The 13,865-nt window shown below is 43.3% G+C and overlaps 1 protein-coding gene across 1 annotated transcript; it reads left to right on the top strand.

Annotated features, from left to right (window-relative positions):
• sacm1lb (SAC1 like phosphatidylinositide phosphatase b) lies at positions 1-13,364 on the top strand. The gene is made up of 20 exons (XM_034102437.2): positions 1-85; positions 870-967; positions 1,282-1,356; positions 1,453-1,580; positions 3,543-3,692; positions 4,637-4,696; positions 5,877-5,910; positions 6,184-6,285; positions 6,972-7,057; positions 7,924-8,010; positions 8,102-8,170; positions 8,963-9,042; positions 9,145-9,243; positions 9,322-9,460; positions 10,013-10,082; positions 10,181-10,253; positions 10,636-10,729; positions 11,154-11,246; positions 11,328-11,385; positions 11,621-13,364. Exons 1-20 carry the CDS (start codon positions 57-59, stop codon positions 11,755-11,757), a joined length of 1,761 nt encoding a protein of 586 aa, XP_033958328.1. The 5' UTR covers positions 1-56; the 3' UTR covers positions 11,758-13,364.
• Positions 13,365-13,865: the final 501 nt, after the last annotated feature.

The following is a 13,865-nucleotide window of genomic DNA, read 5'->3' as shown; positions in this document are numbered from 1 at the left end:
AGGCGGAAGTAGCCGCTGTGTCGGTGACACGTCACTGAGGTCAGACTGGAGGAAAGATGGCGAGCACCTATTCGAGTTTCAACCTGTAAGTATTCTGGATCAGTTTATTAGCAGCACACAGCTTTACTTTGTGTAACAGTGAGTGTATGTGGGGTGCTGGCACGTGCGGCCCGGCAGCAGCGTCACTGCCGCACGAGGGGCTACCGCTCCTTCTCTCAGTTTGCTTCTAATGAGCTCTTAGCATCGAGCTGGACCATTTACATTACTGTGCTGAGCTACACCTTCACTGCCGCTCTGCTCCACCTCTGCAGCAGCTCCAACAGCTCAGAGTTAGACAGATACTTCCATATATGTATTACTGACGTACTTACACAGAGCCCTGCTGCTGTGGTGGGTGGTGTTTGTGCTGGAGGTGTTTGTGTTGGCCCCTGGTAGATTTCACAATACAGCCTGTTGGAATATTGTGCAATATACCTGCAATGATACCTTTTAATATGATGATATAATTATAATATAATAACACTACAAACACTTTTTTTGTAACTACTGTGCATTGATCATAATCATTTTTATGTGCACATTTTTTTTTGTAATATCTCAAAACCTTAGCTATTGAAATGCTGCTACTCATTTTGAGCCATGGATGAGTATTTATCTTCTTTATTTTATCACCATTGTTTGCTGTTATCTATATTTCACATGCTGGCTTACTCTTTATTATTGCTTGCCTTTTTTTACCTGCTATGTCACTTTGGTTTTAACGCTGATTCTGATAATGGTGGTGCTGCTTGTTCTGCTCATGGTGCTGGTGTGTGTGCTGCGTGTGAGGATCCCTTTCAGTGTTGAAAACAGTGTGTGTGTCTCATCAGGCGCACCACCCAGGAGAAGTTCTACATCGAGGCGTGTGATGAGGGCTCTGAGGAGGTGCTGGCTGTGGACAGAGTGTCCACAGAGATGACCCTCACAGGTAAGCACAGATGGGGGGGGGTGGTATCATTGAATGAGAACATACTGATTCCCCCACACACACACACACACACACACACACACACACACACACACACACACACACACACACACACACACACACACACACACACACACACACACACACACACACACACACACACACACACACTCGTTGGACTATGATCACTTTTCTATACATTTAATCGATAAAACTATTAAGTAATTTGGTGATTCCACAATGATGACTTGGTTATTAGTTCAGTCTCCTGAGTTCAGTCTCTAACCCTTGCTGTGTCCCTGCTGTGTCCTCAGTGAAGAGGGACGTCCCTGCAGGGGCTGACAGCCGGCCCATATGTGGCCTCATGGGGACCATACGTTTGGTGGCAGGTGAGTTCAGTAGGCAATAGTCCTGCTGAAACGTTTGGTGGCATCATTTGGTGTATTGAGATTTGCGGCACATTTTCACACCCCCTTTTTTTCTAGGCAATTATCTGGTTGTCATCACCAAGAAGAAGAAGGTGGGAGATCTCCTGGGCCATGCTGTGTGGAAGGCTGTGGACTTTGACATCGTCTCCTATAAAAAGACAATACTTCACCTGACGGACAACCAGGTAGGATGCTGTGGTTCTGAGAGTAATCCATGGGGGGGGGGCTAGCTGACGGACGCCACGTCACATGATGGGGGGGCCTGCCCATCATCAAGCATCACTGCTTATGAGCACCGCACTGTAGGCCTTGAGTTGCTGTGTTCCCAAAGCTGAAAAGAGATCTCCCTCTAGTCGTGTTAAAGCTAGGAAAAAAACGTAACTTGCCAAAATGATTTGTTTTGAACGTTCAACACTATAATAATCAAAATGAGAAACATGAACGTTACTTTTTTACTGAAATTATCAAATAAAGTCAACATTTCACAGTGTTTACTGAGCTGTGTGGGGTTTGTTAAACTTTTAAAATATGTTTGAATGGTGATATACTACGGAGCCCCCTAGGGGACATGGAGAAGAAAAAAAATGTATTTGAAAAAAAAAAAAATGTTTTGCGAGATCTCGCAATACTTTTCATTTAGCTCAATGTACTTCCTGGTCAGTTCGGCTGCTACGGCAACACAGAAACCACAACAATGGAGCGGTTCATCGATTTTACTTTGAGCGTGGCCTAAAATATAAAGATATAACATCAGTGCTTGGTAATAGGCACGGGTTTCACACATAGACTGTATATATAAAGGGTTTCACATAAGTGAAGACACCTCAAGAGAACACTCAGAGCGAGGGGACATGCACGTCCCTCTGAGCTGAGTTATTGACAGATTCTTATTTCGCGGATCAATAACTCATGAACATAACGTTGTAGAAATACAAACAACATGACTTTACAATCATAGCAAGGTAGACAACGAGCTACAGAGTGGTTTTTATCAGAACAGTTCGATACGCGCCGTCATCCGAGCTAAACATCAAGAATTGGTCACAATCTGCAGCTGGAGGAGGGAGAGGAGGAGTGCTTAGGGACCGTCTACAAACTGCAACGGGGTTTTGCGAGATCTCGCAAAACATTTTATTTTTTTCGTCTCCATGTCCCCTAGGGGGCTCCGTAATATACACAGTGATGGATGTTAAGGATTAATACTGTGAAGCCTAAGTTTCACTTTCCTTTTTTATTTCAATTCCAACTGAGTTTACAGTAGTCCGTGGTTCTTATTAAACATCCATGTTGTAGTCCGCTGTATAGAAAACTGTAGTTTCCATGGTTTCCCCACAGCAGCAGACGCACACAATGACGTCCGCTGGCGCATCATAAACACGTCGGATAGTGAAAGTGCATTCGGATTCTAAAGTACCGCAGTCTCTTCTCCTAAGTCCTTTTGAATTCTCCTATCCACTATCCCTTAACCCCGTAGATTTTTGAGGTCACAGGGTTAAGGGATACTTACTTACCGTTACTGTTTACTTCCTTTCCTTATTCTACAGCTGTTCCCGTTAGTGTTTACTTCCTGTCTGTCTTCTTCTGCTGTTCCCGTTAGTGTTTACTTCCTGTCCATTCTGTGAATTGATATGAATGCACATAGTCCCTTGATCCTCCTTAACAACGATCTGTTCTCCTTAGCAGCGGTCAGTTAGCGAAAAATAACAGACCTCTGGCATGTCCAAATAGACCAAGTATTCAGTATTCAACTAGGAGTAATAATGTAATGTAATATTATTCCCATTTCATCAGTGGGAGAGAACTATCTTAGTTGGTTCTACTGGGGACACTCTGCTTACTCTTAATCACCTTTTCTCTCTGGTTAATGCATTTCTTGTGTAACCTATAGTCTTTGGAGCAGGTCAGCTAAACACACACACACACACACACACACTACACACACACACACACACACACACACACACACACACACACACACACACACACACACACACACACACACACACACACACACACACACTTAACAGATATTTGTTGGAGGAGGTTAGGGAGGATTTAGATGTAAAAAACGAGTCTACGAGCAGTCCCTTCTTCTGCTGACTGTTTTCAGTATTTATCGTTGACCTCTGCTGCTGCTCTTGTTTCAGATGCAAGACAACAAGACTTTCATGTCCATGATCAACAATGTGCTGCACACAGACGGCTTCTACTTTGCGACGGACTACGACCTGACGCACACTCTGCAGCGCCTGGCCAACACCAGCCCCGAGTTCCAGGAGATGAGTCTTCTGGAGAGGGTAAGCCCCACGCAGGCTCTGTGAGGAAAGACATGCCCACTCAGGGAACTGTTGGACATGAAAAGATCATTCACAGAATCCATTCAAAGGTCTTTGTATGGTCCTATGAGTTAAAACCCATATATCTCAATGGGTCATTCCAAATATGCAACTATAACGCTTTTGTTATAAAAAATTAAGGGGCCCTATTTTTTTTTTAATATATTATATATATATATATATATATATAGCACCAAATTGCAACTAATCTATATCTACTGTCACTTTTCACATTGAACATGTGCTCTTTTATTAAATAAACTAAACGCTTTCATTGTAAGTTGAGTTTAGTGTTGTTGACCCTAAGAAACTCGATGCATTAATCAATAACAATAATCCACAGCTCCCCTCTGCTCCAGAGGATTTAAAAAACAATATCCCAATGCCCCGAAACGTCTCACCTCATTTGAATACTGAGGGCAGCTGCAAGACAAGCAATCACAAGAAGATGGACGGACATCCCGTCTGTAGAGAACGGATGATGATATCATACATACAATATGTGTAAAGGAGACACTCGCTTCCTCCATGAGGCTTCAGGAAAACCAATTTGAGGAATCTTGAAAAAAGTGATTAGAATATATTTTCTATCAATGATAGAAAATGGTGGATTGTGCTTCTGTACTCTCCCTGCTATCTTTTGTTCTTCTTCAAACTGAAAATATTTCTCTTTTTTATTTATTTATTTTGTTTGCTTGTTTATTTATGGTTAATTTGTTCGGTGTTTTCGGATCACTTAATAGACGAACTGTCGATTGAGCTAAATGTAATATAAATATGACTCGAGAAAGAGGATAATATTCTTGAATGTTCCCGACAGTGGGCCTCCTCTCCAGGTGTAGCCCACACCCGTGGGTCCCCCTGGATCTGTCTCTGTATAACATGTGCTCTCTGTCCCTGTTCAGGCAGATCAGCGTTTTGTCTGGAACGGACATCTGCTGAGAGAATTCCTTGCACAGCCAGAGGTAAGACCCAATTCCCCATGAGCATCCTCAATAACACAGGAAGGATACACACCTACAGTTAGAGCAGTAACCGCAACAACGGATTTCAACCATTTCCCGTCAACTCGTCATCACCCACCTCAACAACTAAAGACAAATACTTTCCATCCTAACATGGAATATCACTTTTTATTGTCTCATTATATTTGAAGCATCCCCCTATATAGAACCTTTAAGCTGTATCACAACAATAAAGACATTGTTGTGATTCGAATTCTAAAAATATATTCAATATATTTAAGTGCTTAGGAAAACATGTTATTTTCAAATTCCTGTTGCAGTTTAGCAATTTACAATCATTGGAAATGGCTCGTTTACCTCGTTTGTTATTCTGCCCTTGTAGCCCAGGCAACAGCAGTTATAGATCTGTATTTCCTCAACAACATGTAACCTCTGGTGAGTTGCTCAGTTAGTGGTGGAGAAGGCTTGTCGGCCTTGATATCCTTTAGGGCAGGGGTGTCAAACTCAAGGCCCGGGGGCCACATTCGGCCCGCGACTTCATTTTATATGGCCCCACAAGAGCTTGCAAAGAATATAATATGATTTATTATACGGTTACATGCTACAGAAGCACGTTGCCCATAAACTACATGTCCCACAATGCATCTCAAATATGACTTTTTTCTCAGAATTTGCCTTTTTTTCTTCAAAATATGCATTTTTTCATAGAATTCCTTTTTCTCAGAATTAGATTTTTATTTCAAAATGTCACTTCTATTTCTTTTTTCTCCAGAATTTGGCTTTTCTTTTTAAATCATTTTGGGACATACGCACTGAAGAGACTTGCCCTAGACTTCTGCTTTCAGACGTAGTTAATTATGAAGTTATTACCCTATCCGATGATAATCCAATGCAGAGGCAATGATGTAATATAATACATTATTTTATATATATGATATATTTATATATGTATTTTTATATAGTCTTAAAGTTACAACCGGCCCTTTGAGTGAAACCATAATGCTGATGTGCCCCGCGATGAAATTGAGTTAGACACCCATGCTTTACGGAGACATTAGAAATAAAGCAAAATGCTGCCTGCTTAATCCTGACTGTAAGAACATCTCAAAGGTAACCTTGTATTTCCTCGAGTTCAGTCAAATAAAGCATATCATTGTCTGACACTGCTCTTACCTTCCAGGTACACAAGTTTGTGTTTCCTGTTATCCATGGCTGTATCCTTCCCTGCTGCTGTCTGACGGACACTTTCACTGCACATGTGTGTTTTAGTGAAGGAGTGTGAGAACCTGCATCTCAACATAAGTAAAGCCTTTTAATAAGTTGGGCTCTTTTGGTTCTTCTTTTTGAAGTGTGGCTTCTGTACTTTGTGGATAGAAGTGTTTTTGTGCCCAGGTGAAGAAAACCTGCCAGATGTAGGGAACGATTTCCTAATGTGTATAGCGCTCCTTGATTTTGCATGTGAGTTTCTTGACACATTTGTTGAGCAGTCATCGACATGCGGTCGAGCTGCATCAATGGGAAGGTGTTCGAGTGGAGCATCATCTCCAGGAGGAGCTGCTTCAGAGCCGGAGTCCGCTACTACGTCCGAGGTAACACCTTGTCTGTGTCTTTGTGTCTTCCAACATACTGAAAATGGGCAGATTATTTATGGCAGGACAAAAAGTAGTTCTCAGAATCATAGACGGGTTTATTACCAGGTAGCTTTACACCTGCGAGGAATTTGACTTGGTGTCGTGGAGCATAAAAACAAGAATGAAAAACACACGAAGAGAGCTCAAAACATATTTAAAATAATACAAAATATAAGAGTATTTACATTGAAATAGAGGAATAAAATATGGAATAAAAATCAGTTGTAATACAAAATAATGTTGTACATTGTGTGTGCATAATGTAATGCATAGAATCTATGATGTGGCTGAGGTAAAGTGAGTGAGTGGGGGGGGGGCGGGCCTTGTTGAAGAGGCCGGTAGCGGGGGGGAAGAAACTGTTCAGGTGGTGAGAGCTTTTGGTCCCGATGGGGAGGGGGGTGAACAGTTTGGGTCCAGGGTGGCAGGGGTCGGCCACGGTCTTCCCTGCCCGCCTCAGGGTCCTGGAGGCGGGCAGGTCGTGGAGGGATGGCAGACTGCAGCCGATCACCTCCTCTGCAGAGCGGATGACTCGCTGCATGTACAGAACAATCTGTAGCAAAGAAAATGCATCATGACATATTATTTCAATGTCAGTATTTATATTGCCTGCTGCTATAATGTTATAGTTATATATTTCTGTGCAGGCATCGACTCTGAAGGCCATCCTGCTAACTACGTGGAGACGGAGCAGATCGTTCAGTTCAACAGCTCCAAGGCTTCTTTTGTTCAGGTGAGCCAGAGAGGAGAGGCCGTCTGCTGTAAGGAAGCAGTGAAGGATTCAACTAGTAAGGGTTCAGTGAAGGACAACAGTCGAGACACTTTCAAATGTCATGTCAACGTTTTGTTTTCATATCACGAGGGTTGGTATCGTTTGGATTTGAACTATTCCTCTTCCGATTTCGGTTCTGCTTATTGATTCAGGTTCCTTTCAGTTCTTTACTTCTGTATTTTGTGAAGGTAAAAACTCAAATGCATATATCACAGAAGAAAAGATTATAATTATGAAACCCTAAAATGTACATTCACGAATCACTTCATCCAAGTTAGTTCTAAGAGGTGCAACTTGACAATGTGCGACTCCCCCGGTCTCCTCCAGTGTCCAACCATACACTGCTTATATATCCAACATATGTTGTGCAGTAAACACCCGTCTGCTGCCAGGTTGCTGTTTGCAAAAGGAAGGACATCAGAATTAATTAAAAAAGTAACCTTCTAGACCCTGCTCTATATAGGCCAAACTGACTGATAAGCAAAACCATAATTCAATTGCTTTCTTTGAGCCCCGGGTACCAGGCAATTGGTATCGGTTCTAGTTGGGGCTCCCAACCCTAAACATGATGCCATATGTGTTCAGTTTGTGCTAGTTCAGTATGTTTATACACCTTGATATGAGTTTCATATTTCCACACAGTGCTGCTGCGCTCAGCTCATAGCTGACGCTGAGAGGAAAAGCTGCAAACTTTACTTGGTTAAATGTGTGTTCATGAAAGCAGGATGATGATGATGATGATGATGATGATGATGATGATGATGATGATGATGATGATGATGATGATGATGATGATGATGATGATGATGATGTGCTTCTCCCCACAGACCAGAGGCTCCATCCCCCTCTTCTGGTCCCAGAGGCCCAACCTCAAGTACAAGCCCAAACCACAGATCAGCAAAACGGTGAACCACGTAAGCTGACCGCACGGCAACACGAGACCCAACCAGACCTCACCGTCTCCTCTCCCGTCACTCAGCCTCTCTTCTCTCTGTGCTTCTGTAGTTGGACGGGTTCCAGAGACACTTTGACTCGCAGGTTATTCTCTATGGAAAACAAGTCATTTTGAACTTGGTAAGATGATCTAATAAGTGTGTGTGTGTGTGTGTGTGTGTGTGTGTGTGTGTGTGTGTGTGTGTGTGTGTGTGTGTGTGTGTGTGTGTGTGTGTGTGTGTGTGTGTGTGTGTGTGTGTGTGTGTGTGTGTGTGTGTGTGTGTGTGTGTGTGTGTGTGTGTGTGTGTGTGTGTGTGTGTGTGTGTGTGTGTGTGTGTGTGTGTGTGTGTGTTGGTTCTATCAGTTGTGTTACTTTCCTGTTATGAATTCAGCTAGATGTTGGCTGCACACTCTTCAATCCTTCCCTGACTACACAGAAGCAGTCAAATGAATGAAAGAGGCCCTATTATGCTTCCCTGTACTGTGTTATAGGTTAGTGTGCATGCACATGTTCTGCAAAGGCCAACATCCCTGTGTCGTCGTCGTCCCCCCGCCCCCCCCTGCCTGAAACGCCTACTATGCTTCTATAACATAGTGACATCACCAACATAACACTCAAAGTTCTATTGGCTAGCGCTCCAACACATTATACATAATAGGCTAAGGGGTTGGACATCTCTAAGCAGTTGACCAATCACAACAGAGCCTACCAGCTCACCAATCAGAGCAGACTGGGCTCTGGTTTCAGACAGGGGGTGAAAAGAGGTGCTGCAGCACAGGCAGTGTGAGAAAATAAAGAGCTTTTTGAACATGAAAGCTTGGAGACAGTAGAGGCACACAATATGAACCTGAACATGAGCGTAACATGTCCTCTATAATACTATGACTATGATATACCCATTAATGCTGGTTTGTCTTTGGATTTGTTCACAGATCAACCAAAAGGGCTCAGAGAAGCCGCTGGAGCTGGCCTTCGACAAGATGGTGGCCGACCTGGGAAACGGCATGGTCAAGTAAGATGACCGGCAGCCCACATGTGGCCTCCTACTTACAACACGTTGCTTAGTTGAGTTCATTATATTTTGTCGTATATTATCGTCTTGCCTTTTCTGCAGGTACATCGCCTTTGACTTCCATAAGGAGTGCAGTCGGATGAGGTGGCACCGCCTGCAGATCTTGTTGGATATGGTCGCTGAGATGCAGGATGAACTTGGGTCGGTTTGCGTGAGCCACTAACCAGGTACACTTGTATGCACTCTGCATCAGAAGTAATGCTGTGTGTGTGGATGCAGATACTTCCTGGTGGACGCAGATGGGAAGGTGCTGCTGCATCAGGACGGCACGTTTCGCAGCAACTGCATGGACTGCCTGGACCGGACCAACGTCATCCAGAGCATGCTGGCCCAGCGCGCCCTGCAGTCACAGCTCCGGGTACAGGCAACCACACACTACACCCATAATGCTTTAGGAGGTGACAGGAACAAGAGCACACAGAGGACACTTGAATCTGTGTTACAATGCATCCCAGTGGAGAAAGACGTAGAAACAGTCTAGTCCAACTTCTCCACTCTATCATTTTTCAGTGTAAATATGACTTTGTCAAACAAAAATGGACATTTAACTTGATTTCTGATTAGTTGTTGTTAGTTTTTGATTCTTTGGACACGTCATTGCAAACTATTCAACTATTAGGTGGTTTCTTATCAATTCAATAAGAAAGTCTGGTTTTTAATTGAACTGGATTTTGAGATTAGATTCAACTTTATTGACGTTGCACAGAGTTCAAGTACTGACCCAACGAAATACAGTTAGCATCTAACCAGAAGTGCAACAGAAGCAGTAAAGTGCAAAGTAATGTGCTGTATAATATAATATAAGAATAAACATATGACATATAAATAGTATATACAGGTGAACTTGTAGGAAGTGTTGCACTAACAGCTAATGAACCGACTCCACTCAAATGTGTGTGTGTGCCTACAGAAAATGGGAGTCCTCCACGTCGGTCAGCAGATCGAAGAGCAGGTGGCCTTTGGGAAGATGTTCAAGAATGGTAGCCCCCCCCCTCCCCCTCCTCTCACAACAGTGGCTCGCCTACATTAAAGGTCCTAGACGTTAACTTGATCTGTTTCTCTTCCTGTTCTCATGCAGCCTGGGCAGACAACGCTGATGCCTGTGCCAAGCAGTACGCTGGCACTGGAGCCCTGAAGACTGACTTCACCAGGTCAGATATCAAGTCATATTTCAAAATCTACCACAAGGACCTGAAATACCACCATTGGATTAGCTAGGATTCTGAAATATATTTCTATAACAAAGCATTTGAGCAGGCAGTCCCCCTTTAATGTTCAACAGACAGTACCTGATTGGTCGCATGGTTTTATTTATTTTATTGATTAGGCTAACTCATTTCAAGCTAGTAGCATCGAGGAGGAGGAGGAGGAGGAGGAGGAGGAGGAGGAGGAGGAGGAGGAGGAGGAGGAGGAGGAGGAGGAGGAGGAGGAGGAGGAGGAGGAGGAGGGTGTTTTGTTTGACTCTGATGAGGAAAGTGCACAGAGATGTTGGTCAAAAGAGAATTCAGTTTGAACTACATGGTGGTCTTTCAGGACGGGGAAGAGGACTCATTGGGGGCTGGTGATGGACGGCTGGAACTCCATGATCCGATATTACAAGAACAACTTCTCTGATGGATACAGACAGGTGGGTCCACACATGTGTGGATAAGTCTTTGTGTTTACCACTCCGCCATATTAAACTCGCTTATTACACCGCTATTTACCAAATGCATCATTGATTTGACTTACATAAACAAGTTACGATTGTATTGTTTCTGCTAAGCAAATATAGCTCTTTCAACTGCGTAGCAACATCACTTCAAATGACCGCATCAATGAAGGCTTCCTGGAACTGTCCACGTCGGTTCACTTGAACCATTTAATCATGTTCCATTAACCAGTCTTTAAACACTGCCAGAGCCCATAAAGTATCCAATAGTATTTTTGGGCCACAGCTGACCAAAACTGACCGGACTTCTTTCTGCGGATTGATATGACATCTGAATTAAGAGATGCACTCAACTGCAAAAAGCTAAGAAGAGTAGGTAACAGTTGTCTGTTTTGTGCAGGACTCCATTGATCTGTTCCTAGGCAACTATGCTGTGGATGAATCTGATTGGACCACTCCGCTGCGTGAGCCCAAAGACTGGAAGTTCTTGACGGTAAGAAAGGCTCACAGAGGTGGAGTGATGGGTTTGTGTCTCTTTGTCATGTGTTTGACGTGTCTCTTTTTCCTTTCGTAGTTGCCTATCGTCATGGTGGTGGCTTTCTCCATGTGCATCATCTGCCTGCTGATGGCTGGTAAGACAAACGGCAAATCCATTTTCATACATACACTACAAATATAACACCACCAGGGTTTATTTATCTTTACATTAAGCTAAATACAATGTGTGCACTAATGAACAGAGGATACGTTGACCGAGCCTTTGCTGACTATGTATGTACATACACACAAACCTATAACACACCCCAAAAAGCACAATAGTGGCTCTTCAAATGTCTCCCACTGACTCTGCATGTTGTCCCCGGTTAGGTGAAACGTGGACGGAGACCCTGGCCTACGTGCTGTTCTGGGGGTCTGCCAGCGTGGTGACCAGCGGCCTCATCCTCTTTAACGGACCCGACTTTGTAGATGCTCCAAGGCTGGTCCAGAAGGAGAAGCTGGACTGAATGTGTGTGTGTGGAAAGCAGCTCGGCCCCAGGGAGCTCACCACCTCCCCCCCCGGCTCTTCAGCATCACTTTACCCCCAGCATGAGCGAGGCTGGAGCCTGTACTGACGGGGGGAGAGTGCCGGGACGCAGGGCCATCCTCGTGCACGACTATGTGGAGGGACAGAGACTGAGTGCACGAGCCGCTGCTGTCCACACTGCAGCTGCTGTCACGTGGACAGGACTGTCTGTCCACCCTTTTACTGGACACTGGACCTCGGGACCTTTGATTGTCCCTCATTTCAGAGAAACGTTTGCATTTAAATGGCTTCACTGGGATCAGATTCATACGGAAAGTAATTAGGGCCACGTGAATGTCTTTTTAGATCTGACAAAAAGTGATTGTTTTTTCTTTAGTTAAAAGATTAAAGTCACTTGTTTTCTGAAAATCTCACACATTTTAAGAAAAAGTCAAAATTCTCAATATTTAAAAAAAATCTTAGAATTATGAAATTCTGAGAAAAGTCTGGCATTTTTTTTTAGAATTTTGACTTTTTTTCTCCAGTAAAAGAAAATCACTTTTAGTCAGATTTCTAAACAAAATCCACATGTGGCCCTAATCCTCCTCCGTAGGTCACATGACACTGTGCTGTAATGAACTACTGTATGTATGTGCCGTTAATTTGCCTTTTCTTTTCTTTTTGCCAATTGTGTTTATCTGTGTGCAGCAGCCTCGTCCCTGTTGGAAGGCATCGACACCATTAGGCCCCTAACATGTGCAGCAGTGTGTCCTCACCTCCAAATGCCTGTTATAGACTCTCTGAATGGTGCCAATGAGCGGATTCCTTCAAATTGTCAGCAAACACATATTTAACACGTATCTGTAATTATCATCAGCCAGTGGTAGTTATTTATACACCAAGTTATCATATGAGGCCACTGCAGAATGTAAGTTGGAAGGCAAGATACAGCCCACATCTGTTCCTGTTAGCTGTTAGCATTTCCTCAATCATCATGAGTTCGTTACAGCTGTCTGTCAATTTATACCGGAAAGTTATTGGTGGACAGAAATTAGTATTTTGTGCACCTTGTTTATTTAATTATCGCCCTTAAATTAGTCATTTGTGAGCAGGAGTAAACCGAACGAGTTATTAAACACTTAAGATATTAACATTCAAAGATGCAATGTTGTTAAATACTGAATCTGAGATATCAGCAGTAGGAGGTGAAGTTTGTTAAATTCCAAAGTACAGTGGCTGACGGGTGCAAACGAGCTACAACGGCCCAACACATTTGCATTAGGAGAAACATGCAGCTTAGAAAAACATTTACAAACTTCAAGAAAAATGTGCAACGTTTAGTAAAAGAGCTTCAATAAACAAAACGCTGCAAATAAAAAAACTATTGCAGATCTGCAGTAAGCTAGCTAGCTAACGTAGCTAACCTAGTCATTTCAGAAAATACTGACAAAACACGTACAGTTATGAAACAGACGTCAACAAGGGTCCCAGCTGTGTGCAACATTTCTTTGTCTCCCTGTTTCAGTTGTGTTTTGAGCTTCTTGCAGCATTTGTATTTGCAGTGTTTCATTTATGCATCACTTTTAGTAAATGTGCATCTGTTGTCAAGTTTGGGAAGAGGTTTCTTTTCATTTGCATGTTTGTGTTTTTTATTTGTATTGTTCTTTATGGAAATGTTTGGGCTGAAGTATTGCCTTTGCACCTGTCGGCCACCGCACCACAGTGTACTTTGTTATTTCTTATCATTTTGGTTGTCACATCCATCACACTGTATATTGGATTAGCTCAGCTTCTGCTGCTATCAGTTGGCTACACAGTCTGACTGCTAAGACTTGGGAGATGCATGAGTTTAGTTCAGAGGTCTGCTGTCTAATGGCGCGTTTCCACTGCAGGCCTCGCTCGGTTTGGTTAGGCCTTATTAGGCCCGGCTCACTTTAATGCTGCGCTTCCATTACAGTTTAGGACCTGGGGCAGTTACTATAGTAACGCAGTGTAGGCGGAGCCGTGACGTCATCTTCAATGAGAGCCCCAGAAAAACAACACAGCCGTTAGCTCTTAGCACTCAGAGCTCACAGCTCCTCATATCTGTTCAGAAACTAGACACAAGGT

Source organism: Pseudochaenichthys georgianus, chromosome 16, assembly GCF_902827115.2.
Source record: "Pseudochaenichthys georgianus chromosome 16, fPseGeo1.2, whole genome shotgun sequence".
Lineage (NCBI taxonomy): Eukaryota > Metazoa > Chordata > Actinopteri > Perciformes > Channichthyidae > Pseudochaenichthys > Pseudochaenichthys georgianus.
The sequence above is the reverse complement of the archived record's forward strand: the minus strand, read 5'-3'. Positions and strand labels throughout refer to the sequence as shown.

Coding starts and splice junctions, on each gene's coding strand:
- sacm1lb (XM_034102437.2), top strand. CDS start 57: ATGGCGAGCACCTATTCGAGTTTCAACCT. Junction 1,357..1,452: donor GACCATACGTTTGGTGGCAG/GTGAGTTCAGTA, acceptor CTTTTTTTCTAG/GCAATTATCTGGTTGTCATC. Junction 10,083..10,180: donor TGGGAAGATGTTCAAGAATG/GTAGCCCCCCCC, acceptor GTTCTCATGCAG/CCTGGGCAGACAACGCTGAT.